Source organism: Nelumbo lutea, chromosome 6 (genome assembly GCF_056320005.1).
Source record: "Nelumbo lutea isolate HS-2025 chromosome 6, American lotus-T2T, whole genome shotgun sequence".
Lineage (NCBI taxonomy): Eukaryota > Viridiplantae > Streptophyta > Magnoliopsida > Proteales > Nelumbonaceae > Nelumbo > Nelumbo lutea.
The window spans coordinates 40,726,828-40,754,315 of NC_142689.1; the positions used below are offsets into that span (position 1 = coordinate 40,726,828).

The following is a 27,488-nucleotide window of genomic DNA, read 5'->3' on the forward strand; positions in this document are numbered from 1 at the left end:
TTGTTTTTTACTTTTTTTTTTTTTTTCAAAACGGATTCAGAGGAGCCAGTCTATGACCCCTCTATCCCCTGAACCAATCAGACCCCCGATACACCCACTGTAGGGGCCTATCGGAAGGGTCTCAGAACGATACGTATCGGCCGACCGGCCGATACCTAATGATACTTTGAACCTTGGCTAATACCACAACCACAGATGGCCTGAAACCTGAAACAATTTGTAAAGAGGGCTGTCATACTTTGAATCATGAAGTCGATATAGAATAGATAAATATTGGAGAGAAAAACCAAAAATACATATTTCCAGGCAAGGCAAGTAAAAGAGGGAGACAAAGAAACATCCTTTGTGAGTTTGTGCACTACAAAGAAACAAGCCAGACTTTATTTCTATATGATGGCACCTTTTACAACGCATGGTGCATCTATGATTTTTTAAGGCTATCGTCGAATCTTCTTAAAATACATCGGTTTCAACAATGGCAATAGCTTGGCAACACATTTATGCAGCTAAGCTTTTCGATGCAATCTCAAACACGTTCTCTGAAAGCCCATTAGTTGACAATATCATCTCTAGTTGTCCCTGTAAATACAATATGTATCAACGTTACGATGCTCATAGATAAAGCAAAATCAATGTTTTCTTCCATACCAGCAGCTACACAATACACGAGACAGAGAGAGAGAGATAGATTGCGATGGTTAGTTACCTTAGCAAGTTTTTGCCTGATCTCATCATAACGCCTCCATCTTGAGAAAGCAGACACCATCCGGGATGCCACCTGCAAACCATGCAAGTAAGGAGAAAACAAATACATATGGAGTTAATTACAACTACGTTGGATTGGATGTATGTATAGAAAAGAACAATCAGGTTTTCAAGAGGTATTTTTTGCTAAACTCACCTGTGGATTTAGCTTGTCTAGCTGAACCACTACTTCTCCCAAGAATTTGTAGCCAGAACCATCCTTTGCATGAAAATTCACAGGTGATCCACAAAATCCTCCAATGAGCGAGTATACCTAACACAGGACAAGAATAATACTTCAGTTGAAGCTCATACAAATTCAGATTAAACTTTCATCAACAGAGAGAGTATGCAGTCACCTTGTTTGGATTACGCAAGTCAAACGCAGGATGTTTCAAGAGGTTCCTAACATTCTCGACATTACCAGGAATGTCTGACATGGCTTGAAGAGCAAACCATTTGTTCACAACCTGAGTCAAAAAATAATAAGAATGTTGTCAGTGTCCAAGGCAATGACTAGACAGTGCCTAGACCACAAAGATGTATTCTAAATCGAAGATATTGATACAATCACATATATAAGTTAATACATACTGCGGATATGCAACAAAAGAATGATGTAAGGCATTTAGTTTATACTTTGCAAACATAAAGGAAGGTTGGGTAGGCTAATATAGGGAATTGTAGCCTTTGCTTCTCATAAAAAGAGTGCAACTTTGATTGTTTCAGTCTTGTCTCATTTGTAGTAACTCCATACCAACAGATTGCTACTCATTGAAGTATCAAAAAGAACTCCTCAACTGTCTTGATTTCTGCTTTGTTTCTATTGTACACACCATCACCAAACCATGTTTTACCACAAATGCATAAAGTAACTAACACTCATATGGCAAAATAAAGCACTTGTGACATCAATTTTATATGATCAAAAATAAATACAAACAAAATAGAAGTAACTTAGAAATAAATTTGTAAGTTCACTAGTCACCCTAGTCTATGTTTAGTGACCCCAGGCAACCACTATGATAAACAATGAACATCTAGTTGGTGGTGCAGTCAATATGGCCCTCAACTGAATAGAGAATGTTTTGTTAATACTGAAGAGAATGTTTTGTACAAAAGCCTTGCTCTTTTGTTAGCAACAAGTCAACAACCACACCAGACAAACAGGTTAAGGTTAAAATGCGAGAAGAAAATCAGTTTCTCTCTTCAAGTTGAAAGCTAACACCAAATCCATATGACAAGTATATATTCTATGAACTTGGATAAATACTGAAAAGCAAGATCGCTTATTCAACAGTTAATGAGATCAGACCAGTCTATATTGGTTCGTTAACAAACAAATGGCCATGATGTTTACGGTTTCAAGGCATATATGGGTAGTTTCAGATCTTATGAGACAATCAAGAGTAAGAGTATTCCCCATGCACTGCATGAAAAATTAACAGCAGATAAACTTTTTATGCATTCTTGTTAGAGGTGAGAATCGGACTGGGCCTGGCGGGGTCAAGTTGGATCTCACCCACTTATCCCAAGGTGCTGGATCCAAACCCATCCTGACTATGCAGGTTGGCAAGACATAAAAGATTAGCATCACAAAGCCCATAAACACAATAGGACAAAACAAATGGGTCCCATGCAAATACAGGGGCCTATGGGTGTAATGCCTTGTCCTGTTTGTGATTTAAAGGATGCATAATGGTCAAGCCTGGGATGCTAGAATTCACCATAATAAATGTGTGGTATCTTAAAAGAAACCTTACATAGTCAGGTCATTTAGTAAGCTCTCCTAAATTACCTAGGAACCTTCCATATAGTAACCTAGTCTGGGGTTCAAAAGGAGTCTCCATATGCCTCTCCCCAGTTCCCATCCTTCATTGAAAAAAAAATAACTGAAATATCTGAGATCCAACCTTGTTCCATACCCAAATTTAGTGATTTTTTTCAGTAAAAAACTTTCATTAATAACAGAGAAATTAAGATACAATAGATAAAGATTGCAGAGGAATAAACTGCAATCTCCAGCAATCAATTACTATTCTGCCCAATGCAATGAAGATCTATTTGACCCTTGTTTTAGTTGAACTTCCTTGCAAGTGTGTCAATTTCTCTGAAAATAAACTTGAGCTTCCAAGGTACTGATGTGATGTTTTTGGCCCAAGAGATGACCAATAGTAAGTCTCCTTCAATTTCGAAGTCTGTTGTTCCTATCTGCTCAGCCATCTTTAGACCTTGAAGTAGGGCTAGAGATTCAGCCTGTATTGAGTCACCATAACCTATTGGTCCCGAGTTGAGTGCCACCACTACACCCAGATAATTTAGTGATTTTGGATCACCAAAAAGATTGACATTTGGAAATAAACCTGGTCTAAACAACCAGAAAAAAGAAAGAAAGAAAGAGAAACCAAATGTATAAATAGACCAGGTATAGATCCACCCTGTGAGATCTGACCAGGATCCAAACCTGTGGACATGGACATGTATTTGGCTGGATCTGCTCTAGATCTGACTGTCTCATGACCCACTGCTATGTGATCAAAATAGATCCTCCCTTTAAGGACAACTTTTATATTGAGAGAGAGAGAGAGAGAGAGATGCTAATATCACTGGCCGAACAAGTTTGCATCAGACAAGGGCATTGGCATCAGGATCACATGGAGAATAAATTTACTCCAGGCCATGGTTGCAAATTGGAGCCAATTGTCTAACTCTATACCAAACAAATAAATCACAAAAAGTGTTTCACTAGGTGATGTACAGAAGGTATGATCAAAGGCTAGACTAGTAACAATTTTTAAAGAAAACTGAAAAAGATTTGGACTTATAAATTTTAATCCTAGGGTTTGGGTTTGTGGGGCTAGGAAAAAAATTATAGAAGATAGCAAGGATTTATTAGCATTGTGGAACCATGTGACTTCTAGATAGAAAATAGAGCTTTCAATATTTTGATATTTAGGTGGATTTTCTTCAAATTTTTTTGAAGGGTGCTTGGGACAGTATTGTGTGGACTCTCTTAAACAAATGGAGATTTTTTTTATAGTAAAATAAAAATTTATAAAAAAAGAGAGATTACAAGAAAGGTGACCAGAGGTCACCCAGGAGAAGAAAGAAAACAAACCTTCACCCGACCATAACCCAACTCCAATCTCACAGCATCACAACCAAAAAAACACCCCAACCAACAAATTTTCCAAACCAAAATAAAGAATGAAACACCCGACCAGGACAAACAAACAAATAACCATATTACCACAACAGGTTACAAACTCAACCCCCACCCCCCAGCTCAAAAGATAGACTACCAACTGAACCCAACAACAAAAATATCAAACCTCCAATAACTGACAAAAACTTACAACATGTGAACACTAAACTCCAACTTAACACTGCAGAATGGTTTTGCTTGGTTACTCGGCTTCTCCAGTAAACAGAAATCTCTTTTTATTAACTTTCTTTGTTTTCTTCAACATCTTAATGGGCCTGACCCCAAACCTTTGGATCTGAAACCCCATCTACACAATCTTGGATTCTTCTGCAAAAGTTGCTCTTTGGTTCCTGTCATTGGCTTAGAGATAGTCTTTAAGTTGCATGTGTCAATCCTCAATATAGATCATCAGATCTTAAATATCTGCTATAGGCTTATGTAATATAGATCATCAGATCTTAAATATCTGCTATAGGCTTATGTAATATAGATCATCAGATCTTAAATCTCATGGTGTAATTCCCCAAGTTGCATATGTCAACCCCCTGGACCCTCAGGGTGGCGGGTGCTGTCAGAGATCAGCATGGTAATATCCTTCTTAGTTTCACAGGCCCAGCAGGGGAGGGTAATTCTTTAGGCTCAGTTTGGAAAGAGCACAAAAACAAAAATGTACTGTACAAATACATACAAAATAATTCAAAATACAAGGTTTTGTACTCTACAAATTTGTATTTGCATTCCTTCCAAACTGAGCCTTAAGAGCAGAATTGCTTGCGGTAATTCAAGGTTGAGATTATTACAGCAGCAGGGGTGGAGAGATGCAATTGTTGAAGGGGATTCTCCAACTGTAATTTGTTGGATGAAAGCTGAAGATCAATTACCCTGGGAGTTTAGGCAGCTGGTGAGGGGGGGCAGTAGCAACTGGAACATCATTGAATGCCCCATTCAATTGGGTTCCTAGGTCTTCAAATGTGTTGACAGACTCCTTAGCAAGGGCAGGGGTGGGGAAAGAGTTTTTAGTTTGGGGTTGCCCAGGTCCGGCCTGTAATTTGTAAACTTTAATATGCTGGGTGTTGTTTTGTAGTGGTAACCATAATCCTTTGTATTATGTTTTTCGGGCTCTTCTCTTTCTGAGAAGTTGGAGCCTCTTTCAACATATATTCAGTTACTTATCAAAACAAATCCCCAAGAATATTTTCTGCAAAAATTAGCAACACACTGGTGGGGTCTTCTCCTCTAAAGGAACTATCTCCTTCACTCTTTGCACTCACTCATTTTAAAAATGAGCCAATTTCCAAATTCCTTGTTCCTTATACCTCAAACAATGGATTTAATTGGGATTTGGGATTCCAAAGGGGTATAAGAGATTGTGAACTTCAGAATGTACTCACTTTACTTCAAACCTTGGAATAAGTTTACCTTGACCCGTCCAAGTCTGATAGCCAAATTTGGACTTGGTACTCTCTCAAGTTCTTTTTCTTGTGCTTCCTTTTTTGCAGCCTTGTCTCAATCCTCCACAAGTTCTTTGCCTTCTTTTCCAGTTAAGGAGGTATGGGGTAAGGTTATTCCTCCTAGGATTGGAGTTTTTAGTTGGGAAATTGTTCGTGGAAAGATTAATACTTGTGATCTACTTTAGAAAAAGCAGCCAAAATGGTATTTATCTGCTCATTGGTGTATCTGTGCAAGCCCAATGGAAAGAGTTGCTTCCACTTACTAATCTGTTGTCCTTTTACTGCTTTTATTTGGGAATGGTTTTTCTCCTTGTTTGGATGTAACTGGAATCCTCCAGTGGATGCTCAAAGCCTCTTTGCTCCAACTACCTTTGTGTGGCCAAAGAAGAGGGGGAGACTCATGTGGAGATGTACAAGAGCAGCAATAATATGGACAGTTTGAGAAGAAAGGCATTCAAGATTATTCTTGGAGAAGGAGAGAAGTAAAGAGGACATTATTGAAACAATAACAATTAGCGTCAAACATTGGCTAAAATCCTTAGAAACATTTTCAAATGTTTCATTGGATCACTTCATCAGAAATTGGAGGGAAGTGGTAGGTTCTTGCTCAAGTAAGACTACCATCAATTGCTGTTGGTCTCCACCAGGAATAGGGGTCATCAAACTTAACTTTGATGGTAGTAGCAGAGGAAATCCAAGACCCTCAGGTATTAGTGGTGTATTTAGATATGAGGAAGGCAAGATAATGGGACTATGTTCAGGACCAGCTAGGGTGGGGGACGCCCTTAAAGCAGAAGTGTTGGCTATGATGGAGATATATGTTGTTAGAATGATTTGAGGATTGTTTCTGCTGTTATAGTTATTCCTGCTGCCAGTTCTAGAGTGTTGTCAGTTTGCTTATAGCTTTTGTTATTTTTTTATTAGGGTGTGCCACCAGGGGCAAATATGTATTTTCTTACTTTTTAATTTTAATCTCATTTTATGAAAATAGAGTTGGTTGCCGCCAGCAAGACTTTTGGCTCCCGAAACAGTCTTTCTCTCCCCTCCTCTTCTTTCTTCTCTCTTCTTCTCTTCTTCCTTGAAGAAAACATGGTATCAGAGCGACTTCCTGGGCAATAGGAGGATTCTCTGTTCTCAGAACCACATCCCTTCTCATTCAATTTCCTGGACTGTGAAGTGAAAGAACTCAATCAGACTGATCAGAATAGTTTGATTTTGTTTTCTCTGGACTCTTCCTTGGTCGTAACACCAAGGAAACCCTAGCTGGTGAGAGCCAATGCTGTGGAGACTTTGTTTTTGTTATGTTCAACCTCATACAGGTTCTGTACAGGAGTTGTGTGACTCCTTCATGACAGGTATGTGCTGTCCTTTCGCTCGTAGTGTTTCAGCAGTGGTGTTCCATTATAGGAGGCAGATTGGTGTGTGTTTTGTGCCCTACTTGTGTTGGGTGGTAGAAATAGGGTGAAGACATATTTCTGGGTACATCAGTGGTTCTTTTTTGACTTGAAGAACCTGCTTAATATGGCAGCTGAAGATTCAGCTTCATCTAGGGTTACATAACCTGTTGTACAGCTGGTATGGGTGCTGATAATATGTTTTTCCCAATGCCAATCACCCCTTTGAATGGTCTGAACTACCTAGAGTGGGCTAAAGGTGTGAAAGAACCCAAGAGTGGGACAGCTGAACATGATAGGTGGGACCAAGAGAATAGTATGGTGATGTCTTGGCTCCTTGTAGCCTTGGAACCAGGTGTAAAGAAGAATTTATATGGGCAGAGACTACAAATGAAATATGGCAACAAGCCAAAATAACCTATTTTGAGCAAAGATACTATGGTAAGAATTACTAGTTACAGGCCGAGGACCATAGTTTGTCAGCATATTATTCAGCTCTTACCTCTGTTTGGAGGGAGTTGGATCACTACTAAACTGTAGAATGGGAGAATGATGATGATGCCAAGGCTTATAAGAAGTTAGTATCTCAGCAGTGAGTCTTTGCCTTCCTGTTGGGATTGAACCCTGTGTATGAGCCTCTAAGGGTTCAGATTTTGGGAAGTCGTGAGTTGCCCTCAGTTCAAGAGGTGTATGCCTTGGTCCAATATGAGGAAAGTAGACGAAGTATAATGGTTACAAGTGGGGGAGCAGCAGGTTGCATTAGCTGCAACAAGTGGCACTAATGTAGGAAAGAAGAGTGATGCCAAGAAAGTTGATGAAAAGGACAAGTTATGGTGCACTCACTACTGGCATTCAAGACATACTCATGACACATGTTGGGAGCTCTTTGGGAAACCAAAGTGGGCTGTGAAAAAGGAAGAGGAAGGTAAGGTGCAGGGTCAGAAGAAGTACAAATGTACAATGCAGCAAATGTGGCAGCTCAAGATTCTCAGTCTACTGGTAATCCCGGTGCTACATGGGAACAATCCACAGGTTTTGACCCCGAGGTTATCATGAACTCCTATAATCATCTAGAATCATATGGTAGGGCTTTACGTTAGATGGACAACTCAATTACTAGTACCCCTTCTACTTCATTTGCGTCTACATCAGGTAACATAGCCTCTGCTTTCCCTGTTTCCACAATCACTGATTCCCCTTGGTTTATTGACCCAGGGGCCTCTAACCACATGACTAGTAAGCCAAATCTTTTCCAGTCTTACAACCTTTTGCCCAGAAGAGATAAAGTGAGATTTGCAGATGGATCATTCTCGTCCATTACGGGCCAGGGATCAATATCTCTTCCTCATGGCCTCAACCTTAATAATGTATTGCATCTTGCATATACCTAAACTCCCTATCAATTTGCTTTCCATTAGTAGTATCACAAATTCTTTAAATTGTGGTGCAACATTTTTTCCTAGTTCATGCATTTTTCAGGATCTTACTTTTGGGAGGACGTTGGTAGAGGAAGCTAAGTAGATGGTCTCTACACTCTCGACAACAATGTTGGTTTCTCAGTGTCATCTTCAGCTAGGTCATCTCCAAAGTCACACAGTCAGTTGGGCCAGTCCAATAAGAGTAGTTTTCTTGTGGCATAATCGTTTAGGTCATGTGTCCTTTGAAATATTAAAGTTCTTGTTTCCTTTTTTTTATTTAAGTCGTGTTTGGTGTCATACTTTCAGTGTCAAACATGTCAATTGAGTAAACAATATAGAACAACTTTTCATTCAAGTAATAAAAGAGCAAATTTCCCTTTCCGTATTGTGCATTCTGATGTCTGGAGACCTACTACTATAACTTCAGAGGGTAAACACAAGTACCTTATCACACTAATTGATTATTTTTCTCGATATACATGGATATTTCCCATGCGTACCAAAGACGAAGTCCCAAAGATTATAAAGGACTTCCAAAGGATGGTGTTCACACAATTTCATATTGTGATTCGGATTTTTCAATCAAACAATGCAAAAGAATATTTCCATGGTGAGCTTAATGAATTTTTTGCTTCCCATGGACCTCTTCATAGGAGCTCATGTGTGAGAATAGTGCAACAAAATGGTGTTGATGAAAGAAAGAACAAACGCCTTCTTGAAGTAGCATGAGGGATGATGTTGCATATGAATGCGTTGAAACCTTTCTGGTTAGATGTTGTACCTAGTGTTGTGTATGTCATCAATCGCATGCCTTCTAGAGTATTTAACTACAAGTCCCCCCATTAGCTGGTGTTCCTTCAATCTCCTCTATTTTACATTCCTATGAGAGTGTTTGGTTGTTGTGCCTTTGTCCATGATTTGACTCCTCGTGGCAAGTTGGATCATTGATCTATTCCATGTATCTTCCTTGGCTATCCCTCCTCTCAAAAGGGGTATCGGTGTTTTGATTCCATTGGTCTCAAGTACTTTGTCTCTAATAGATGTTTCCTTCTTCGAGTCTGACCCATTCTACCCTGCTTCTCAGGGGAAGAGTAGTATGGAGGAGGAAAAGCAAGTTTGCCGAGTTTCTCCTCTCTACTCCAGATCCAGCTTCGCTTTTTGTTTTTTTACGTACACATCGTAAAGGCCAGTAGTGTTCTAAAGATGTAGAGCTACCAGATACTGAGCAACTGATGTCATCAGATTCCCAAGAGGTAAGTCCAAATGAGCCAAGCACCCTTATCCCTATTGATTCCCCTATTCCCATTTAGGTTGTGGATGATCTTGATATCCCAATTGCTCATAGAAAGGGAGTCAAATCATGTACCACCAAACACCCCATTACCCACTGTGCCATATCATATTTCCCCCTCAGCATGCCTTCTTATCTGTTGTTGATAGTGCTCCCATACCCAAAAATGTGGCAAAGGCTTTGACTTATCCTAAATGGACAAATGCTATGAAGTAAGAGATTAATGCTCTGCATAAGAATCACACACACTTGGGAGTTGGTGGATCTTCCAAAAGGGAAAGACTCTGTGGGGTGTAAGTGGGTGTTTACAGTTAAACACAAGGCGGATGGAACAATAAAAAGATACAAAGCAAGGCTGGTAGCAAAAGGATACACTCAGGTTTATGGTGCTGACTATGATGAGACATTTGCCCCAGTTGCAAAGATGAATTCAATTCGGGTTTTGTTATCATTGGTTGAAAATCTTGACTGGGAATTGCATCAACTTGATGTAAAAAAACGCCTTCTTAAATGGTGATCTAGAGGAGGAGGAGGTTTATATGGTTCAACCACCAGGTTTCTATGCCAAAGGAAGTGAGAATAAGGTGTCCAAGTTGAGAAAGTCTCTATGGCCTAAAACAATCTCCTAGAGCATGGTTTCAGTAGGTTTCATATGGCAGTCCAACAGGTAGGATTCAAACAATGTCAGTCTGATCAAACACTTTTTGTTAAGAGGTGACAAGAACATGTTACAGTGTTGATAGTGTATGTGGATGATATCATCATTAGAGGAAACTAGAACTCTAAAATACAAAAGTTGAAGGAGTTCTTGGCCTCCCAATTTTAGGCAAAGGATCTAGGTCCTCTAAAGTACTTTCTTGAGATTGAGGTTGCCTGCTCGAAAAAGGTATCTTCATCTCTCAACGGAAGTACATCCTAGATCTGTTACAAGACACAAGCACGCTAGATGCAAAGCCAGCGGACACCCCCATGGATGTTGATCACAAATTGGGTGGTTGTGATGATGAACCTCTGAAAGATGTGAAACAATTTCAAAGACCAGTGGGAAGACTGGTTTATTTGTCTATGACACGTCCGGACATAGCTTATCCAGTTGGAGTTCTAAATCAGTTCATGCATTCCCCTAAGACACCACATATGGAGGCTGCAGAAAAAATTCTCAGGTACTTAAAGAAGTATTAGAACTGGCTTGCTTTTCAAAAAGCACAACCATCTAAAAGTGGAAGTCTATACAAATGTTGATTGGGTAGGTGCTATGGATGACAGGAAATCCACAAGTGAATACTACACATTTGTGGGAGGAAATCTAGTGACATGGAAGAGTAAAAACAAAATGTAGTTGCAATGTCTAGTGCTGAAGCTGAGTACAGGGCTATGGCACATGGGGTGGCTGAAGTTCTTTGGTTGAAGAATTTACTAGGGGAGCTTGGGTTCCCAATTAACAGCCCTATGTCTCTCTACTGTTATAACAAGGCAGCCATAAACATTGCTACTAACCCTGTCCTACACTCCTACACGACAGGACAAAACACATTGAAGTGGACAAGAACTTCATAAGAAAGAAATTGGAAAAGGGTGAAATATGCACTCCATATGTCAACTCCAAGGAGCAGCTGGCTGATGTTCTCACAAAGGGACTTCCATACTTGCGACATAATGAGCTATGCAACAAGTTGGGCATGATAGATATATTCAGCCCAACTTGAGGGGGAGTGTTGTTAGAATGATTTGAGGATTGTTTCTACTGTTACAATTATTCCTGCTGTCAATTCTAGAGTGCTGTCATCTTGTTTACAGCTTTTGTTATTGCTTTTTATTAGGGTGTGTCACCAGGGGCAAATATGTAACTTCTTACTTTTTAATTTTAATCTAATTGTTATGAATATAGAGCTGGTTGCCACCAACAAGAGTTTTGGCTTCTGAAACAGTCTGGCTTCTGAAACAGTCTATCTCCCCTCCTCTTCTTTCTTCTCTCTTCTTCCTCTCTTCTCTTCTTCCTAGAAGAAAACAATGTACAAAGGGTGAAAGCAAATGAACATAAGGAAGTTGATTGTTAATGGTGATTCAAAGTTGGTAATGAGTTGACTGCAGATAGAGAGGATGAAGTTCTGGAACTTCAACAATGAAAAGAAGAAATTTAGATGGTTAACAGGAAACATGGAAGTATCTTTCAGCTGGAATAAGAGAAGTGCCAATTCCCTAGCTGATGCTTTATCTAAACAAGGGGTGGGGAGAGAAAATATCTTCTGGGCACAATTGTAAAAGAGAGCATACCTGCTGTGTATTTACAGTCCTTGTACTCTAATTTTTTCTATTTAATGAATCTTTCAAGTTATTGATCAAAAAAAAAAAAAGAAGAAAGAAACAAAAGTTGAGTTTAAACTCCTTTCCAAAGCCCCGTTGTTAGGAAATTCCTCAAACACCTTCATCAAATCACTCTTAATAAAATTCTAGCACCTTTTCTAAAACTCCATTGTTAAACCATCTCATCCCAGTCCCTTATCTCCTTCAATCTTGCTTATTGCTTCTAGAACTATTTAGAAAAATCCATTTCCAGCCAATTTGCTTCCTGAGTTGGCAAATTCCTAAGATTTAACCTATCCAGCCTAGGCCATTGCATCCATCTCTCCTTACATAACTCTTGATAGTTAATTGTCATGCCCCTGATCCTCCTGTCCCCTTAAATCACCTCTAGAGATGCAAACGGATCGGACCGGATTTTAATTGGGGTATATTCAAATCCAATCCGACATTGTTCATGTCAGATCCAATCCGATCCAAAGATCCGATCAGATCTGATAGGACTCAATTTGAATTTGAATCCTACCGGTAAGTTGGATATTCAGATCTGATCCGATCCTACTTGTTTTCTTTAAAAATTAATAAATTATTAAAAGAAAAAATAAAATATACTAATTTAAATAAAGTAAAAACAAAAAATGCAAGTATTTTTTAATTATTTTCGTTATATATATATACATGTTTTTTTATAAAAAAATGAATAATATAACAAATTTATAAAAATATAATACAAAAATATATTTATAAATAAATAAATAACATATATATGTATTATATATTATTTATATTTATAAATATATAATATACATCAGATCGGGTCTTCTCAGATCCGATAGGGGGTGATCCAAATCTGACCTGATTTCTGATCGGATCATATTATCCAATCCGATCCGAAGATCCGAACAGGGGTGATCTGAATTCGACCAAATAGGATTGGATCTCGGATTGAACCGGATCATGATCCGATCCATTTGCACCCCTAATCACCTCCCCATCTTCCTCCAATCTTTTATTATGGTTTTGTCTTCTTCGCCCATTATCCATTCTATGAAAGAAGGATGTATTTATATCTCCCTGTTTCAACCACAAGCACCTTGACCTCTGCCCACACTTGATTTCTTGTTGATAACAAAACTTGTCAAGCTCCATCTTTGTCTTGGTTCTTTTTTGTTTCTCCTCATTTGAAATTTCCCTTCTTCGGCTCTATCCACATTCCCTATTGTTTCCAATTTTTCATTCCTTTTTGCTTCCCTCCTCCAAAGATCAGTTTGCTCCACCTCTTCAGTTCTGACCATAAGAATTAATTTCTGACTAAACACATGACTAGTAGACCCTCCTACATGACATTTTTCCACCATCTCTTTATCTGCTCCATTAAACCCTATTCTTCCAACCACGTGTTCAAACCTAAATGGAGGGTTTTAAATCACTAGTATTCCTCTACAATCCAATAAAATTAGTGAGTGGTCTGATAATGGTCAAGGCAAAGCTTCTTGAGACATATTTGGAAAACTTTCCTCCCAATCCAATGACACTATAAACCTATCCAATTTTTCCAAGACTGGGTCTTCTTGATTATTTGTCCAAGTGTATCAAGCACCCGTTAATGGTAAACTCACCATCTCCCATCTTCTGATGACTTATGAGAACCCTCTTATACACCCACAGCTTCTGTTACAACCCTCTTCTCATGTGTGAATCTAACTATATTGAAATCCTCCCTCAATAACCCATGGAAGCTCCCAGCTCTCCCTAATCCCATTCAGCTCTTCCCAGAAATATACTCTCCTGCTACTTTCATGTGGCTCATAAATTCCTTTCATCACCCAATTTAATTAATCCTCCACCAATTGAAACAGAACCAAGATTGAAAATTGCCCCTTTCTCAACTCCTTGAGTAGTTAAACAACTTGGATCCCAAACAATCACCATACCACCCGTTGTTCCTTCAGCTGCAATATCCTTAGGGCTACAACTTGGGTTGGGTCCCAAAGCCAGCCCAAAAAAGTCAGGTTGGGTTGGGTTAGGTTGAAGTTCAAGTTAGGGTTAGAGCTGAAAAGTATTAACCCAACTTAACTTTGGGTCGGTTAGGGTTCAGGCCTTGGCCAACCCAACTTAACTTCGTATTTGTATGTATAGATATTATATAAACATGTATTTATGTAAGTACTAATACAAACATGTATATAGATAGATAGATAGATAGATAGATCTATGTACGTAGGCATGTGTGTGTAAACAAAATGCATATATGTAACTATGCATCCATAAATGTATATTTATGCATCTAACTTTCTTTCTTTCTACATGTATGCATGTATATGTGTATGTCAACAATTTTCATTTTAAAGGCAATTTTTTCTTAGTATGATAGTTATGTCTTTTTATACATAATAATGCTACAACTGAACTGGCATCAACCCTTGAATCTAAGAAATAAGAACATTTGGCAAAAGGGAGAAATTGGGCCAACCTGAAATACAGGAGGGTGGTCAGGTGGAGAGGGACTTAATATTGGAGCTTAGGGAGAAGGGAGGGGACCTTTGGTTGAACTAGTAGGGGATCTGGGTTTGAAGGTGAAGAGTTGAAGGATGTCAAAGTTTATTCCAAAAGGAAGAGGAGATAAGAAAGCTCAAAGGAAGAAAAAATTGACTGAGGTAAAGAGATTGAAATATGATGTAGCAGAGGATTTAAGTTGGTTAGGGTGGTCTTGATATAAGTTGACATGAAAATAATTAGTTGGAATGTTAGGGGGGTTGGTAATGCTAGGAAGAGGCATGTAGTAAAGGATCTGCTTAGGAAGGAGAATACCAATATAGTGATGATACAGGAAACAAAAGTGGCAAAAATGGATACAAGATTGGTGAGAAGGGTTTGGGGCTCTAGAGTTATAGGTTGGTCCTTTATACCATCATGGGACGCTTCTGTAGGCTTAGTAAATGTGAAGGACTAAGGTTGTGGAGTCATTGGAAGAATTAATAGGTCAATTCTCGCTCTCCCTAAAATTCAAGAATCCGGGTGACGGCTTTACTTGGGTGCTGACAAACATCTATGGTCCCAATAGATATAGAGAGAGGGGTGAAATGTGGGAGGAGCATTTTGATATTAAGGGATTGTGGAATGGGCCTGGTGTTTAGGTGGAGACTTTAATGTTGTTATGTTTACTAATGAGACAAATAATCCCAATCAGGTAGTCTCTACTAGCATGAGGAAGTTTAATGAGTTCATAATGGAGTGCAAGCTAAAGGAGATTCTTACTCAGTAGAGTTTGTTCACTTGGTCCAACATGAAAATTCCACCCACCTGCTCAAAGTTGGATAGATTTATTTTCAATCTAGAATGGGAAGAACATTGGGTAGGCTTGGTGACAAGAGCTTTACCAAAACTAGTTCTGACCATTGCTCAATTAGTATTGGAACTAAAGATTATCTAAGTGGCCCCAAACCCTTCAGGTTTGAAAATATGTGGCTTACACTCCTTGACATCCATAAGGTAAAGGAACGGTGTGGTGGAAAGGTGTAAAGTTTCATAGGAAGTTACAAAGGCTTAAGTGTAAAATCGAAGAGTGAAATAGAGATCATTTTGGAAGAATTGAGGAGAGGAAATTACTTGTAACTTCTAAAATTGAGCAATTGGATGTTAAGGAGAGTCAAGGTTTGGTAAGAGAGGAAGATAAGGCTTTGAGATGGTGTTTGAAAAAAGAATTGGACAAAATTTTACTGAGGGAAAAGATAAGTTGGAGGCAGAAATCAAAGCACCAATGGATCAAAGAGGGGGAATGGTAATACTAAGTTTTTCCATGAACTTGCTAATGGTAGAAGAAGAAAAAACTTTGTGGAGAAATTGGAAGTGAATGGAGAAACTTTGGTTGATCAAGAAGAAATTGCTAATTTTTTTGTGGCTCACTTCAAAACAATTTTTAAAAGGCAAGAGGATGTGGGAGCTACTTTAGAAGGACTGGAATGGCCTTGGCTGAATCCTGATATGGCAAGAGCATTGGAAAGGGATTTTGATTTGGAGGAGATTAGGGGAGCAGTGTTCTTAATGAATAGATCAAAAGCTCCTAGACCGAATGGATTCACTATGGATTTTATTGGGATTGTTGGGAGATTATTAAATCAAACCTTTGGGCAGTCTTTGAGGAGTTTGCCAAGGAACACTTCATTAGTCTAGGGATTAACTCCACTTTCTTAGCCTTGATTCCTAAGAAGGGAAGTGCCATTCAATCAAGAGATTTCAAACCAATTAGCCTAGTGACTAGCATTTATAAAATTTTGGCCAAGTGTTGTCTCTAAGATTACTAGTTCTTCCTGTCTTAATAAGCTACGCCCAAGGGACGTTCATTTAAGGAAGAAAGATCATAGACCAAATCTTGATAGCTAAGGAATGTGTGGATGATTTTAAAAGAAATGGACAGAAGAAAGATTTGATGTGTAAGTTGGACTTGGAGAAAGCCTATGACTTGGTTGATTGGTCTTTCCTATTGGACACTTCGAGAAACTTTAGGTTTGGAGAGAATGGTGTAGCTGGATTGAAGGTGGTTTGAAAATTTGTCATTATTCATTCTTAGTTAATGGAGTGGTTAGAGATTTCTTTCTAACAACCAAGGGTTGAGGCAAGGGGATCCCCTTTCTCCTTTCTTATTTACCTTGGTAGCTGAGATGTTCAGTAGTCTTATCTCAAGAGCTAATAGCTTGGGCCTTTTTAAAGGTTGGAAGATTGGGGGAGAGAGCACGGTTGTTACACAATTGTAATTTTCCGGTGATACAATAATTTTTTGTGAGTGTTGATCCTCAAAAGGCAAGAAATTAGAAGCAAGTGATAAAATGTTTGAATTTGTTTCTAAATTGAAGATCAGTTTTGAAGAAAAAGCTATGTAGTGGGATTGAGCTTTGGGGAGGAGGAGATGGTTGGGATTGCATAGGCCTTAGGTTTTCCTACCACTAGTTGACCGTTGAAATATCTAGGTAAGCCTTTAGGAGCCAACCAACGGGAAGGAAGCTTTTAGAGTCCAAATCTTGAAAGATGTACCAAGAAGTTATCAGCTAGGAAGAGGAATTACGTGTCTTTGGGGGGCCGTATTACTCTGATTTAGTCTACTTTAGCAAACCATCTAGTTTTCTTCCTCTAGATCTTTAAGATGCCACAAAGGGATGTGCTGAACTGGGAATTGGGACAAGGCTCCTTTTGAGTTTAAATATACATGACATCCATATATGCTAGCTCCAAGCAATTATGCTGGGTAAGCTGGACCTTGAGCCAGCATGGCCCAATGTTCACACCTATTTCTCCACCATTTGCCAAGACTAGAAATCGGTAGCATCTTTAAGTTGAGACAACTAAGAAATAAAGGTCCACATATGGGTTTTAAAGAATATTTAGTTATTTACAAAACCACCAAGGTATCAGCAATTTGAATCAGTTTTGCTTTCATGTAGTAAATCTATTTGAGGAATACCCATTCATTCTTTTTTATTTAATAATGAAATTGTTTAGAGATGTTATTTAGGCAATTTAAATTAGCAAAAGTGCCTCAATCGAACACAAACAACTAGGAGATGAAAGAGAAAATCCAAAAAGAGAAAACAACGAAGGCCTCATAAAGGCAGTTTGTTATTGTGATTTTGGAATGAGGGTGGGACTCACCAGATAGTCATGTTCCCACTTGGAATAGAAGTCAACCAAAACATCATCACGAGTTTTACCAGGATTCTGGGCTATGGCTGCCAGAGCTGCAAACTGTTCTGTCATGTTTGTAGCAGATCTGTACTCGTGCAAGGCAAGCTCGGTGAATTCCATATCTTCAAGAGAAGCAAGATAAGCTATACACAAAGCAAAAAGGGAAAAAACGAAAAGAAAAAGGAAAAAGGAAAAAATCAGCAAAAGAGCAGTTAGCTTTGGTATAGGTGATAAGTAGAAATTATGCTCCGTAGAGACTCATACCAAGAGCAACATTTTTCAGAGCACGCCTGGCCATACTAGGATGATTAAACACATAGGCCTCCGAGCTTCTATTGTTTTGGACCTGTTATGTATAGAATTACAAACAAAAGTCCTGCAGAGATTCTAAGATAAAGGAAAAGGAACAAAAAAGAAAAGGAAATTCTCAGATTTTTATAACTCTAATCAATCCCTACCGTTTTGAGAAACTCTGCTTTTAATTCTGCAGCAAGCTGCTTCCTGATGAAAGATCGAACAGCATGAACAGCATCAGGATCTGCAACCTCCATCAGGTCCATGATCTCCCCTTCACCAGGCAGTGTTATTACCTTTGCAATGAATTCCTAGAAAAAGCAAAGGCAAACAAAACAGATTAGGAAATTATGTTGTAATTTCATTGAGATGTCCCATATCCTGACAGAAACTGAGAAAAGCTATAGTTTTTCTTACTTTATCCAAACTTGAGTCAGAAAGTATGCTTTTGATACCAAGCACAAACTTTGGATTCAAAACCAATGGTTTATTTTGCTGGTAATCAGCCACTAAGCTGAGCATCAGTTTCCTTGCCAATACCTGTCCTGCTTCCCAACTGGATGAAAGAATTATATATTATAAATCATAAGATGCCTTCCTATATAGAAATAACTAAATAAGAAAGAAAATGCAGCCTCTCTCTCCATCAAAAACTAGAAAAAGGGATAATATATGGGAAATACCTACCGGTTGAACTCATCTGAATCATGAGCAAGTAGGAAAAATAGATCACTGTCAGTGAGATCCGAATCAAGACGGACAGGAGCACTAAAACCCCTCAAGAGAGATGGTACTGGTCTCTCAGACAAATCAGAGAATACAAATTCTTCTTCTTTCTGCTTAATACCAATATACAAGTTAATCATATAGAATAGGGGATTTTCCATTTTGCATCACTAGATAAGTTACAAGGCACAGGTTCAATAACCATAAAAGAAACTACAAACATATCTAGTTATTTTTATCAGTTGGAAAACAGAAGCAATTTTTCCATATTCTATCATTTTGCTGTTTGATTTATAACAACAAAATTGCACTAACCACATGAAGAAAGATAGAAAGAACAAACCTATTAGCCCAAATGGAAGGAGATAGGTCAAATCATCGCATTCATTCCCATCAAACCAGTGTTTTAAAAGCCATGTGAAACTTGAGGCTCACCTTGAAGCAAGGCTTTAAGGAACGCAACCTGAGGCTCAAGCTTAATGCCGCAAAGATTGAGATGCCTTATGACAAGCACATGTTTTTCATGGACTAATTATACATGACAGCAACAATGCTGTTTCTTTTATCCTGCAGTACTGTTCTCTGCTGCAGGTATCTTCCTTTATGTCATCAATAAAACTTATCTCTGTTGCTTACCAAAATCAAATGCACTGATTAAAGGAGGGATCTCATCATAAAACGGACTAAAAGACAATTTTAAGTTTTCCATGTGATTTGTTTAAATATTTAGTATCTACAAAGCCCACCAAGCATTTGTTTTACATTAAGAGATTCTAACAATGCTAAAGGATTTGTATGAATAGAATTAGTTCTGTTTTTAAAGATCTTAATACTGTATAGTTCTTCAAATAAGATCCTGTGACATTTGAGCCTCATACTCAAAGTTCATGCCACATGCATCACAAGATCTTAGCACATTACCTCACACCTCCACCTTATGTGCTCATGATCTTTTATATCCCCCAAAAGATATCATGCCAACATGACACTATTACATATTCCACTACAAATTTTCGAGGAGACGAAGATCCCCACTTGAAGCAGGCATTACATTGAGAGAGAAATGAATCCATGTTGGACAAGACTAAACCAAACCTGAATTTTTATTTAATTACCAAAAAAAATATTTCATAGAAGCAAGCAATATTGAAAATATTGAAAATCATAAAAGAAGTAGAATGTTGATATGCAACATCCTCTCCAGAGATCAGAAGGTCAACCTAACTGAAACCAAGATCTTACAAAACCCAGGAAACCTAAGCACTTATTTTACACCAGGAAGAAAAACATATTAACTATAATAAGGAGATAAACAGATCACTTAGAGAACCAAAGCTGACCTTTTTTACTTGAAGAACTGTAGTATATATAGGTTCACCATTTTTTTCTATAGATTTCAGCATCCCGTCATGATATACTGAACTGAGAGGTATATCTTTCCCATTTGAGTCAAGAAGACCTAGTGCCACAGGAATGAACATTGGTTCTTTCACTGGCTGCCCTCGGGTTGGTGGCACCTCTTGACTGTAAAGAAGACCATCCACAAAGAAAAAATTAAAAAAAAAAAAAAAACTTATACTGGTATGGTGAGCAAAAGTACAAAGTACATATATTTGCACGAAAGCTTTAAATTTATACCTGAATTTCAAAGAATAACTCCGTGCTTCAGCATTATAAGATGAAGTAACTTTGACAAGGGGTGTCCCCGCTTGAGAGTACCTGAATTTTTTTATTAGTTCATCAGAAACATCAACAGATGAACCATTCATGACAAAGTGAAGGGATGGAGAATAGAAATACCATGATAAGAAATTAGAGAGATTTGCATCATTTGCATCACACATTGCAGTAAAAAAGTCTTCACAGGTCACTGCTTGGCCATCATGCCTCTTAAAATAAAGATCCATGCCCTGAAATGTGAGAAATATTCAGTATCAGATAAAAATTCTCTCCCTCTCCCCCCCCCCACCCCCTCTCTCTCTCTCTCCCTGTGTGTGTGCACCAACCCAAAGAAGAGAGATCCGGCACATGCTAAATAAATTGTAGCCCTGACAGAATACATCCCACGTCATATGTTTCTATCATTTAAACACTACTGTCTATTATAGTAACATCATAAGTCCTCTCTTCTATTATATGCTAACTTGGTTCACACCGTACCCAGGGGAAATCTGTTCATATTTTCTGACCAGAACATACATTATGTAAAGAACTGGATCTCCATACAAGGAGGAAGGCAAATATTGGCTTAGCCAAGTAGACTTGGTTGCTCAAGTTGAGCAGAGCTTATATACTTCAGGCTCAGTAACCTGGCCAGCTCAATGCTCCTTGTATCCTCTTTTTGGTTTGGCCTGGTTGATCACTAAGACTAATAGGTGCCTAAATACAAAAATGACTTTTTCCAAATATTTGAACAAAGGCAAACATAGATTGTCTATCTTACTTTACGGAACCCATGACTCCCCAGCAAGGTTTTATACATCCTGACAACTTCAGCACCCTGTGAAATAGGAGAACAAGAAGTCACCATCCATAGAACCCATAGATAGCTTACAAAATCCAGAGAAGAAAGAAGAAGAAAATTATTATCCAAAGTCCAAACCTTCTCGTAAACCTGCATCAAGAAGCCACCAGCAATAACAAAAATACCATTAGACATTTGCATATGGAGGAAATGAAGGGAAATAATGTTAGAATATAGACAAGAAATCTAAATCTAAAAGAGGAATATATTCATGTTGGTGAGACATACCGTTACTGCAGGTTAGAGTTGATAAAGGCGCCATACAGATTTGAATCACAATCAATCATAAGGTGCAACATCAGGCATAGTTTTCAAACAAGTGAAGAAAAGAAAAGGTTCAACTTATGAAAACTTCTGCATATAACCAGTATCCCCAGATTTAATATCAAGATTTCACAGACTTACCAGTGTAGAAATTGTCCATCTGTCAAAGAAAAAGGAAAATATATCGTTACATGTAACAGTTGATGGTTAGAAAAACTAGGATTTTAAAGGAAGAACTTATTCTTTGGGAGAAAGGGTGTTACAATGACCACGGACCTTGATATATGAATGTGGACGTACAGGATGAGCCATAGGACCAGCATCCTGGAGAATACCACCAAGTGCAAGCATTAATATAGCAAGTTAATTATCATTAATGTAGCAAAACACAAATACATGAAAGGAAAATTAACTATAAAATATTATTCTATTTATGAGGGTAGGCCTTGGCACAACAGTTGGGTTGCTCCATTGCGACCTGGGTGACCAGGGTTAAAATCTTGGAAACAGCCCCTCTGTATGTGCAGGGGAAAGGCTGCGTACATCTGTCCCTCCCCAGACCCCACATTGGTGGGAGCCTTATGCATTGAGCTGTCCTTTATATTATTCTTTTTATTTGGAAGTTAGACCATATAAAACATGGAGGGATCAAATATGTAAACAGGCATTCCTTCTGCAGGAAACAATACTTCAAACTCTTGAAACAAGCTAACACAATTATGACTGAACATATAATAAAATGAAGGAACATAATAAAGATATCATTACTAGAAAACAACGAGCATTAGTACCTGAGGGAACTGGTAGCTGCGGAGCTTTGAAACATCTGCTATACGCTTAACAGTACGGCTACCCATGTCGGATGAAAATTCCTAGCAAACGCAGCATGATTCAGAAGCTCATCTCAAAAAGAATTAGGTGCATATGATGACACTTCTTATAGAGGCTAATAGAAAAACCAACTAGAGCAGAAAATGTCTCAAACCTGATCACGAAAGACAGTCAAACCTTCCTTTAGGCTGAGTTGGAACCAGTCACGACATGTAACTCTGCCACAAGTTTTAGATTTTTAGAATAGCATTGCAGATGCAACAAGATAGTGTCATTTCCAGAAGTGAACATTTTAATTTGAAAATACATTATTAAATACTTATCTATCCACACTTACTAACTTATACAAGCACACGCATGTGCATGCATGTACATGGGTACATCCATACAGACATACACCGAATCTTGCTAGAGGGCATCCAAAAAAATTCTCAATTCAAATTCATAAAAAAAGATGGTTCATAGTATCAGTAAATTATCCTTCATTAAAATGAAACAAGCAGGACCAAAGCAACAAAGGTAAAAAAAGGAACCAATCAATATTAGATTAAATAATATTTTAAGAAATAATGAGTTTTAGTAACTTAGAAGGGAATATTAAAGATATGAGCAAACCTGTTACCAGTCCAATTATGGAAATACTGCAAGAAATAAAAAACATAAAGGACAGGAAGAAATCAGTATGAATTCAATTCATCTAAGATCATATTCCTAAATGGCAAGGATCGAAGAGTAAAAAATCCTAAATGCAATAGAACATACCTCATGGCCAATAACTCCTAAAATTGCAGCATAATCTGCATCTGAAGCAGTCTCAGGAGATGCCAAGACAAGCTTTGAATTGAATATCTGTTGAGAAGCATTCAAAATATAATTTTGAGACGGATAATTGGGAAAAAGAACAGGAAATGAGGTAGGTATTTTGAAGAATTAGCCATACATTTAAACTCTTGTTTTCCATGGCTCCCCTGTAAACAAAAGCAAGAAAAAGATATAGTATCAGTACAAAGGTGGTGATGACTGTGACGGTTATTTCATCCTAGAAAATAAATGAACAGTCCAAACAGGTAGAGATGCAATAGACCCAAGCAAACCTGCCCTGGCACTTACATGTTGAAATCTGGGACAGCCACAATATTGAAGAGATCCAGGTCATACTCAAGACCAAAAACCTGTTCCCAAGTAAAGAAGAATAAAAGGAAACATCATAGTATTGTTTTAGACTCTCATTCAACTAGTTCCCTAGGAAATTGCAGACAAAAACAAGGTAGAAGATGGAAACCAACATCCTCATCCCATTTCATGGCAGCCTTGAGTGAATACATGGCATGAGCTGTCTTTGTCAGATCCTGTGCAGGGGTCCAGATCCTTAAGGACACCTTCCGCCCTGAACAGGTAATAAATGTGTCATCTCTACTCTCCAACTGTCCAGCAACCAAGGCAAACAAATAGCATGGCTTCTTGAAAGGATCCTCCCAAACAGCATAATGTCTTCCACCCTGCAATGGCATGAAATTGTAACCACCAGGAGACAGTAGCATGAAAACTGAATTCACTAATTGCTGCAAAAAAAAGCATCACCTCAAGGTCTCCTTTCTCTATAAGATTCCCATTGGATAATAGTACAGGATACAGTGTTTTATCAGCTTCAATACGGCATGTGTATATTGCCATGATATCAGGACGATCCTAACAGCACAAAAGCATCCATTTAAGGAATTCTCTAAAAAATAATGTTCAATAAAAATCCATATAACCAATTCTTTGTTACTGAACTGACCTGATAAAATGTAATTTTCCGAAAGCCTTCTGCTTCACATTGTGTGCAGAAGTTTCCAGAGGACTTGTAAAGCCCCTGCAGAAAAGGAAGAACTATTATATGAGGACTAATAATAGACATAAGCAGTATAGAAACTCACAGATACTAATAAACATTCACCTCTAAAGATGTATTATTCTGTGGATATATCTCAGTAACAATTTCCAAAGTGAATTTGGTGCTCCTTGGCAGTGACAGGAGTGTCAGGTGGCGTGAGTCCAAATGATATTCTTCTACCTACAAAGAATAAACAAATAAACAAAATAATTATGACAAATAACATAAAATAAGTTAGCAAAGCTCCTTTTTTTTAAGCCTAGCAAAGCTCCGTATTCAAACAAATTACAAGATAAAAGATCATTTCTCCTCTAACTACCTGCCTCATCTCACTATTCCCCACCCCCACCAGGCCCACCTCCCTCCTGGGGCAGACTGGGTAAGGTTGGGGTTGGGAATAAATTGAGCAGGATCAGGGTGAAATTGACTATAACCCGTTGTCATCACAACCCTTAAGTAATATTTGATATTGTGTTTTGGGGGGGATAAATATTTGTTTGAGAGCATTCCCTAATAATGTATATATTGACATTGTCCTGGTATCACGATATAACAAGCCAAAAGGTTTCAGAATCAAGAGTTAAAAAGTAAAAGAAACATCAATATAAAAAATCAAAATATGGAAGAGCTTTTTTAACATTAAACTTCCAAAAAAAATTGAAAATAATGTCAATCACTAGGAAGGATAATATGAATAATTGCATACCTTCAATTCCTTTCCATTAACTTTAATTGATAGTAGCTTTAAATCTTGCCCATCCAAGACTAATGGAGATGCAATACCTGCTGCAGAAAACAAATGAATTGAAAAAAGCAAAGAATAGAAAAGAAGAACCATTTCTATGTGTTATATGGATGAAAAGCATCAAAGATGCAGAAGAAAATAGGTAATGAACACATGGCATATGATAGGCTACAAAGCAGGGCATCAAGTCTCATGATCGATGAGTCACAATGCCATCATCTCTAAATGCATTGATCTCAGCACACATTTGAAAGAATGTTAGGTTATCTATCTAATGAGCTCAAGTTGCACAATTCAAACATGATTTGAGCAAGCTACGTCTACAGACAAGTAAAGGTGCATTGATGGGAATATCTTGTTTTAGGGGTATTTTGCTCACTGTTTAGATCGTTCACATTAGTTACATACTTATGCTAGATGTATGATTGAGATTTTTTTTCAATCCATCACAGAATCTTACTTACAAGATTTTGACCATTTAACTGAAGAAAGCCAAATTAATTTCCATGTTTAGCAACCAAAACCTATTCTGAAGGGTGAAAATGTCTCCTGTATAGATGATGCAATAGAATATCATGACACTTGAAACAAAAAATTATTGCAAATTACCTTCCTCCCTGGGGAAAACAGTTATTTCTGAACAGACAATTGTTTTTTCCTCTCCCAGAGAAAAGTTCAATTTTACCTGAGTTACAAAGCAAATATGAAAGATCAATCTAGTGATAGAACTTGGGCAGGAGTAACTAGAACAGGATGCAGATCAAGAAGTTCTTGTATGATATATATATCACCAAGAAAGGAGACAGAAATGCATAAGAAAATGCCTCCATGAAATACAATTAACCTTTTCTTGCTGTAACTTGTCTTTCACTTATTAAGATATCTTTTCTTGCTGATCAAAAAAATGCCTCCATGAAGTACATAATCTAGGAGGAAATGCAACAACTGACATGCAGAGACAAGTAGAAATATCTAAATAATATGTTAACAAAACTCCAAACAGCCTACATACTGTCTGAAAATAGTAATCGGGCAACTTGTAATCTTTCAGAAATATCTCTTTTGGTGTATCCATTTTGGACTCCTCAGCCTGGTTTGGTGGTGTTTCTGTTGCAACTGAACAAATCAGCCTTCTGCCGGCTTGCTTAGTACTCTGGAACAAAGTTGAGGCATTCACACATTCAATAACGTTAACCACAAAGAGGAATAAATTCAATATATATGAGAAGTACAATAATGGCAGTTCCATGATACTGTGGTTTATTTAAATAATTAGTACTCTACTTATTAGAAACATCTTTATTTACTGGAGGGGCATCTGCAATGTCCTACTTCCTCAGCAAGTCCAATCAACTGATGATGACAAATATCATTTATGAATCAATTTGTCTAAGAACAAAAAGATTTCAAAACCAAAACTTACAGCTGATGAAGGAAATGAAGGTCTATTTCTCCGATGAGAAACCTACAAGCAAAAAAATAATAATAAGATGAGAACCAAATAACAAATTTTGTAATTCAGAAGTCCACTTATTGGACAAGATGCAAATCATAATTGCATTCTAGCAATCCAATGCAGAATTAGTTGCTAACCTCTGGTCTAAAATATTGCCTGGCTCTAGAGAAATTCTTCACTGGCAGCTGAAAAGAACTAGCATGGCGAGTGGCCTTAATCTGCAATAAGGAACTCAAATCATTACAAATGTGAATAAAGTATAATCAATTCCCAGGATTATTTTACATGCATGATGCATGTATTTAAGGGGAACCAGTGTTTCCAACACTTAAAATATGAGCAGGAAATAGATGTATTAAGAAGTGATATGATCCCTGGACTCATTTCAAACCAAAAAGAAAGGGTTGACATTTGTAAATTTTCAGGAAAGTAACAATGATAAGAATGTTTGAGGCAATCATGACTAAAATGTAAGCGAAGTAATAAAAAATAGATCAAAAATCAACAAACACTGAAAGCATGTTTGGATGTTATATGGAATCAAAGGAACTAATTCTGACCCTTTATTGCATCTAAGAGGCACAAGCTAGTTATCTATAATGCAGGTACTTCCAGTTACCAACCGAAAGATACAAAATAAGGTGAATTGAGGACCTCAATAAATAAACAAATCTGTGTTTCCTTGTAACCTATAAAGGCCACCATATGAATGATGGCATTGTGAGTTCAAGTTCCTTGAACGGAAATGAAAATCATTTCATTTTACGTGGCATGTGTAAGTGTTATAAGTAATCACCAAAAGAAGAAGAAAACTAGGCAACGATATTAGTTCTTAACAATCAAACAAGCAAGTACGCATCATCTTAATAGTAGAAGATGGCAAAAGAAATAAGCTGACAATGAGGATGAACCCATAAACAAGTTGTCACCAAAAAATGCAGAGAAGAATGGGCAAATGAGGTTCGGAGAATCACAGGATATGAGGTGATTAAGCCGAATAGACCCATCTTTGCAAAGCTCGAGCCTGTGTACGGCAGAACCAACCGAGCCATTTAATTGATGTTCCTGATTAATCTACTGCCAATCCTATCAGTGCAACATCAAACTATTTCCAACAAAGCCACCCAAGGAACATGAACGAGGAAAACCGACGCAAATTAAAACAACAACCAGATGAGCCAGATCGTAAAAACCTAATGAACCAGTAAGGAAAAAAAATGAACCCAAAAGGCCCAAACCCTCCTATAGGCAAACAAGGAAAATACACCCAGACCAGGGTAAAACACGTC

General features: G+C 37.9%; 1 protein-coding gene across 1 annotated transcript; it reads right to left on the minus strand.

Annotated features, from left to right (window-relative positions):
• Positions 1-238: 238 nt before the first annotated feature.
• On the minus strand, positions 239-27,488 carry LOC148848714 (puromycin-sensitive aminopeptidase-like). The gene is made up of 33 exons (XM_088949819.1): positions 27,174-27,488; positions 26,337-26,417; positions 26,167-26,208; positions 25,756-25,896; positions 25,353-25,428; positions 24,705-24,781; positions 24,062-24,178; positions 23,903-23,977; positions 23,704-23,811; positions 23,409-23,621; positions 23,233-23,294; positions 23,063-23,090; positions 22,885-22,971; positions 22,738-22,763; positions 22,277-22,340; positions 22,083-22,163; positions 21,568-21,615; positions 21,433-21,451; positions 21,256-21,260; positions 21,106-21,117; positions 20,947-21,003; positions 20,304-20,413; positions 20,142-20,222; positions 19,844-20,027; positions 18,465-18,613; positions 18,195-18,333; positions 17,942-18,088; positions 17,748-17,829; positions 17,451-17,626; positions 1,104-1,214; positions 902-1,018; positions 707-778; positions 239-579 (listed from the first exon to the last, which is right to left on the minus strand). The coding sequence occupies exons 1-33, from the start codon at positions 27,249-27,251 to the stop codon at positions 499-501; spliced, it is 2,946 nt and encodes a 981-aa protein (XP_088805945.1). The 5' UTR covers positions 27,252-27,488; the 3' UTR covers positions 239-498.

Bases quoted from the DNA above. Each gene is read 5' to 3' on its own strand.
- LOC148848714 (XM_088949819.1), bottom strand. From the start codon at position 27,251: ATGGCTCGGTTGGTTCTGCCGTACACAGGCTCGAGCTTTGCAAAGATG. The intron at 23,091-23,232 runs GTAAGTGCCAGG...TTTTGTTTACAG, and splicing joins GCTGTCCCAGATTTCAACAT to GGGAGCCATGGAAAACAAGA. The intron at 18,089-18,194 runs GTAAGAAAAACT...TGCTTTTTCTAG, and splicing joins CTGACTCAAGTTTGGATAAA to GAATTCATTGCAAAGGTAAT.